Source organism: Mus pahari, chromosome 7 (assembly GCF_900095145.1).
Source record: "Mus pahari chromosome 7, PAHARI_EIJ_v1.1, whole genome shotgun sequence".
Classification (NCBI taxonomy): Eukaryota; Metazoa; Chordata; class Mammalia; order Rodentia; family Muridae; genus Mus; species Mus pahari.
In genome coordinates this window covers 71,656,937-71,662,720 of record NC_034596.1, presented here as the reverse complement: position 1 = coordinate 71,662,720, position 5,784 = coordinate 71,656,937, and the positions used below count along the sequence as shown (strand labels likewise).

Below are 5,784 nucleotides of genomic sequence, written 5' to 3'. Positions count from 1 at the left end.
CCACTGTGGCTTCCTCTGCCTGACCCACTGTGGCTTCCTCTGCCTGACCCACTGTGGCTTCCTCTGCCTGACCCACTGTGGCTTCCTCTGCCTGATCCACTGTGACTTTCTTTGTGTGGCCAACTGTAGCTTCCTCTGCCTGACCAACTGTAGCTTCTTCTGCCTGACCCACTGTGGCTTCCTCTGCCTGACCCACTGTGGCTTGCTCTGCCTGACCCACTGTGGCTTGCTCTGCCTGATCCACTGTGACTTTCTCCGTGTGGCCAACTATAGCTTCCTCTGCCTGGCCAACTGTAGCTTTCTTTGCCTGGCCAACTGCAGGTTCTTCTGCCTGGCTCAGTTCACCTTCCTTTGCCTGACTCAATACAGCTTCCTTTGCCTGGGCCACTGTAGTTTCCTCTGCTTGGCTCAGTTTCCCTTCCTTTGTCTGACTCTCTGCCTGGATCACAGTAGCTTCCTCTGGGTGGCCCGCTGTAGCTTCTCCAGCCTGGCTTAGTGCCCTTTTGTCTGCCTGGCCGACTGCAGCTTCCTCTGCCTGGCCCAGTGCAGTCTCTCCTGATTTCTTTTCTTCAGCAGCAGTCTTTTTCCTTCTGTCATCTTTCCCACTTGGGGCACTTTCGCGAATGGCGTTACTGGGTTCTTCCAGACTATGTTGATGTGTGGCTGCTGGTGATGGAGGAGCAGCAGAAGTCACTGACTGAGGGCTGCCTGCTGCTGAACTCTCAAGTAGACTTGCTTGCTGCGCCTGCACACTTGGCTTTTCCGTAATCACTTTCGTCTCCTTTTCCAGCTCTGGAGTTCCCATCTGGATAGTAGAGGATTCATTTTCTAACTCCAGTTCTATGGCAATCACGTTCTCTCCCGTGGTGATGCTGTTGCTTACGTGTGATTCTTGGCTCTTCTTACCATCTCTCACCAACACACCTTCCTGTAGGCCCTGGGCAGACCTAGCCTGGATTGCCTGGGCATCTGGCTGGGTCTGGGCTTTTATCTCCAAATCGTCTGCCTCTCCCTGGACTCTGACATAGCCTGAATCTTCTGTGAGTTTGGAATGACGACTTCTCTTTGCCCCTCTTGAGAATCTTAGGCAAGGAAACTTAAGTCTGGATTTTGCCTTTTTCTTAGGAAGAGCTCCATCCTCAGGCTGCACTTCTGCCTCAGATGGCTTCTGCTTCTTTGCAGGCTCGGACCTTTTCCTGTGTGTCACAAGGCGTTTGATGGAGGCCCAGGCCCCTGCTGGTTGCCGCTGACCAGAGCCCCCAGCTTCTGGGGTATGTTTCTTTGTCTCCTCAGCAGCCCTGGAACCAGCTTTGGGCTTTGTCTTGTTCGCTTTCTTCCTTCTCTTGAAGCACAGTGTGGCTGTTTGTCTCTCCTGCCTCTCTTTATGAGGACTGGCTGCTACTGGTCTCTTCTCGTCCTTAGTCTCTACCTGAATCTCAGAGACGCTGCTCTCCATTTTGACACTGCACTCTTTCATTCTCTGGAAACGTGTCTTCTCTCTTCCTCCTTAAGTCTTTTGTGACAGAAATATCACACCAGGTCTGATTTCTCCTACGTGTCCACTCTCCCCCCTCACAGTACAGCTGTTGCTGTGACTTCTTCAGGACACAAACGCCTTGTTTCTCTGAGGCTCACAGTGTCTTCTTTTAATTTACTCTTGGAATGAAAGCACTTTCCTGGATAAACTTCTTTATTTAGAGCCCACCTGATGAGAGAAAAAAATTATGGTTTATTTCAGGGTATTTATTTATTTATTTATATATTTTTTTGGTTTTTCGGGACAGGGTTTTTCTTTTTAGCCCTGGCTGGACTCGAACTCAGAAATCTGCCTGCCTCTGCCTCCCGAGTGCTGGGATTAAAGGCGTGCGCCACCACTGCCTGGGGGAAGCCTATTATTTTATTTTTTTTTTTAAAGATTTATTTTATTTTATTATATGTAAGTACACTGTAGCTGTCTTCAGACACTCCAGAAGAGGGCATCAGATCTTGTTACGGATGGTTGTGAGCCACCATGTGGTTGCTGGGATTTGAACTCTGGACCTTTGGAAGAGCAGTCGGGTGCTCTTACCCACTGAGCCATCTCACCAGCCCTATTATTTTTAATATAAACTGTATCATATGGTGCATGCATTCCACAGAAAGTACATACTACAATAACTTAGGGCTAAAAAGTGAGGCTTGGTTTTGCCTTATCAAAAAGATTCCAGTGTGAACTCATTTTGCTCAGATTTTGTTTGAGGTCACTCTGCAAGTGTGCCTAGTTATCGTCCCCAAGAATCGTTTATGGTCCCACATGGAAAGTTTAGCAAATAACAAGAAGAGAGGGCAGGGTGGTAGGGAAGTCTGAGTACTGTCTTACCCCATACCACTGGTACTACTAGGGACGTGGGAGATGGCTCACGATGAGGTAATGATCTAGGTGACCTCCCAGTGGGCAGCTGGGGCTTGCAGAAAGCCTTCAGCTAGATGAAGATCTAGCCAGAGTTAGAAGTAGAAAATTTGACTCTCGGGTGTTCGTTCTATTGTAGCATAAGGTTTCTGTTCTAAAAATGTACATACATTTCACCAAGGAGGCGCTACTTTCCATACATACTCTCAGAAAAAAAAAAAAAAAAAAAAAGAATCCAGCATCACCGTCATTCTCTGCTCTTAAAGTCGTTGTGTAACTTTGACATCTTCAGCGAAGTGCCGGTTACTCATGTTTCCCCCACTGTAACTGCACACAGCTGGAGGTAAGTTAGTGACGGTAACAGCCAACGCCGGTTGCGCAACTCCCATGTACGAGGCAGCAGCGCTGAGCACTTTCACATACATCTCTAACCTGTACCGCAGTGCTGCGGAGTGAGGAGGTGGTGGTACCTCCATCTCCAGTTAAGCAGTCTGCCTGCCTGAGACTACAAAGCTAGTCGGTGCCGACAGTGCTCAGATTTAACCCAAGACTGCCTGTTTCTGAACTGCGTTCTTTCACTGCGCCTTGAGATCCAGGAGAAAGCAAGTCGCTTTAAAATGCTCATCTGAGGCTGCTTGTGACCACGCATGACTGTAATTCCAGCAAGTGGGAGGTGGAGGCAGGAGAATCAATCAAGGCCATCCACAGAGCTATATAGCAGAGTTGAGGACAGCACCGGCTAGGTGAGACCCTGTCTCAAGACAGAAAAACATGTAAAACTAAGCTGGCACATAGCTTAGCGACAGAGCATTGGCCTAACATGCCACAAGGTTCTGGGTTTGAGCCCCAGTGCCACTAAAAAAAAAAAAAAAAAAAAAAAAAAAAAAAAAAGTCTACAGAATGGCAAGGCTTAAGGAATGGGGACCCTGGGTGACTAGCTAACAACAGCTCGGTGCATTTTAGGTTCTGAGTCCTGAGTTAGGCACAGGGTCTCCTTCCTTTCATGCATATTCTTCACAGAGCTTTCACTTGGGTACCAGTTCCCAATTCTCTATAGAACTGGAACCTGGAAAAATCACTTTAATAGCTAAGGCTTTTCTTTTTCTTTTTTTTTCTTTTTTTTTTTTTTTTTTTTTTTTTTTTTTTTTAGATCTGATCGTACCATTTCTTTTTTTTTTTATTATTTTCTTTATTTACATTTCAAATGCCATCCCGAAAGTTTCCCATACCCCTCCCCCCCATCTTTTTCTTTTTAAGGGTAAGTATTGAATGCTTTGTCTTTCTACAAAGAAACATAAAATTCTAGAATGATGGAACCAGTATAACATTTGCAGTCTCTCCTCACACACCCTGGCACTAGAACCCAGTCTTAATGGCTCCATGTCTTCTTTCCCTGAGCCCCCAGCGCCCTAGAGATCATTCCTTCTAAGCAAAGGATGTGTGTATTAATAGAAAAAATATTCAAATGAGATTATATTCCGGCAAGTCTCTGAAACTAACCTAAATGGCCTAGATGGTTGCACGAGAGGTTTCTTTTAATGTACATCACTGTAGAGATCAACACCCCAACAAGTGTATGCGAGGCAGGGAAAGGATACAGCCTGCAGGCGTTAAAACTTTGCAGAGTGTTAAGACTGCAAATGATTCGCCTTTACCTTCGAGAGGACCGTTATTGTCTTGGAAACCTTAAAGTCCCTGCTGTCCTTTCCTGGCCGAATCTCCTGTCCAAGACCACAGAAAACAACCACCACCCTTCTCCCCTTGAGCAACAGAGAACAGCCACTATCTGAGCAGAGCAACGAACCCTTCCCAGCACTAGACGCGAACCGCGAAGCTTCCTCCTGGAGGAAGGACTCTCCAAGCTTGACGCCTCTATGGCAGGAGACAGAGCTCAGGATAAAGTGCTCAGAAAGGAAAATACCGGGGGCGTGGAACAGATAGCCCAGCTTCAAGCTATCTGCAGAACTATCATAGCCCGGAGCCGAAAATCACAGTTCCCCAGAAAACCCCTAAAGAAGGAAAAGGGTTAGGCAGCTGGTGCCAAAGCAGCAGCTGCAACGCGTGCGATGCGAGCGGACGGCAGAACTGCCCAGGGTCACCCACCTGGAGCCGCCTGAGGATCGGCGACCTTGCAGTCGTGTCCCTCACATTCTGGTGACCAGGACCCCGGGTCTGCCGCCGTTACCAGGGCTCAGTGCACCAGATTATGACCCAGAGCCTCTAGTCTTGCCTCTACTTACCCAGATCGTCGCGGTCTCTGGCCAGCTCTGCTCCGGAGGTCGAGGAGCTCCGGCCGAAACAACAGAGAGCCCGGGAGACCGCGGAGCGCGCAGCCCTCTGCAGAGGGACCGCAGCCTCGCGCCCCCTCCCCAGCGCGGAGAGAGACAGCTGGTCGCGCCAATACGCGTGGAGCAGTGGGGCGGGGCTAGGGCCGGGGGCGGGGTGAACTCAGCCAGCCACCTGCCAGCGGACTGCCCAGCCGCCTGGGAGAGACCTCCGTGCTCCCGCCCGCCCCGGATGCATCCCCGTTGCATAAAGACAACAGGGCCAGGGTAGAGGGACCACTAAGGCAGAGCAGGAAGACTGCAAGAGGGTAGAGGCCCCTCATTTCCTGAGATGCACATCCGTAAAAACCTGGTTTGAATTGATAAAGTTCCCACCGTGAATCCCCCTCAAACATTAAAGACAAGGTAGAAAGCATATCTTCAAATAAAGATTGATGGGAAAGATGGCTCAGCGGTGAACACGTATTTCTCTTCCAGAGGATTTGAGATGGATCCCCATACACCCACATTAGGCAGCTCACAACCACCTGTAACCAGCCCTAGCCGGATCTTTTGCAAAAACGAAATTAAAACGCAAGATTCATAACAGTACAGAGACAGTAAGGGGGGGGGTGTTATTTATTTTTGTTGAGACAGGGTTTGTCTGTGTAGCCTTGCTTGTCCTGGGACTCACTCTGTAGACCAGGCTGGCCTAGAATTCACAGGGATCCACCTGCTTCTGCCTCCAGAGTACCGGGAATAAAGGTCTGTGCCACCATCCACTGGCAGACATTTTATTTTATTTGTGTAGCTCTGTACAGCCGACCTGGAACTCATTGTGAACCAGACTGGTATTTAACTCACTGAGATCCACACACCTCTACCTCAGAAGCTGCACCAGGCTATGGAGAAAATTATATATATATGGTGAGAAACAGAAACAACCTCGCTAAACAGAACCTCAACCTAGTACTGGTACAGTCCTCACTCTGGAGCAGGAGGGTGTCAGATCAGGTGGGAACCAACACAAATACAGCTCTGTGCACACAAAGGTGTGGCCACCCCAGCTCAGGGCCTGTGGCTTTGGGATGTTTTCAAGAACTGAGGTCCTGTAAGTTACACACACACACT

General features: G+C 48.8%; 1 protein-coding gene across 1 annotated transcript in view; it reads right to left on the bottom strand.

Moving 5' to 3' along the window:
• Positions 1-4,728, bottom strand: part of Akap5 (A-kinase anchoring protein 5) — a 6,150-nt gene extending 1,422 nt beyond the window's left edge. The window contains exons 1-2 of the mRNA XM_029541215.1: positions 4,630-4,728; positions 3-1,705 (exon numbers count right to left, since the gene is read on the bottom strand). Of these exons, the coding sequence (XP_029397075.1) occupies positions 3-1,477 (1,475 nt within the window). The 5' untranslated portion in view covers positions 1,478-1,705; positions 4,630-4,728. The remainder of the gene's footprint in view (positions 1-2; positions 1,706-4,629) is intronic.
• Between the last annotated feature and the right edge of the window lie 1,056 nt (positions 4,729-5,784).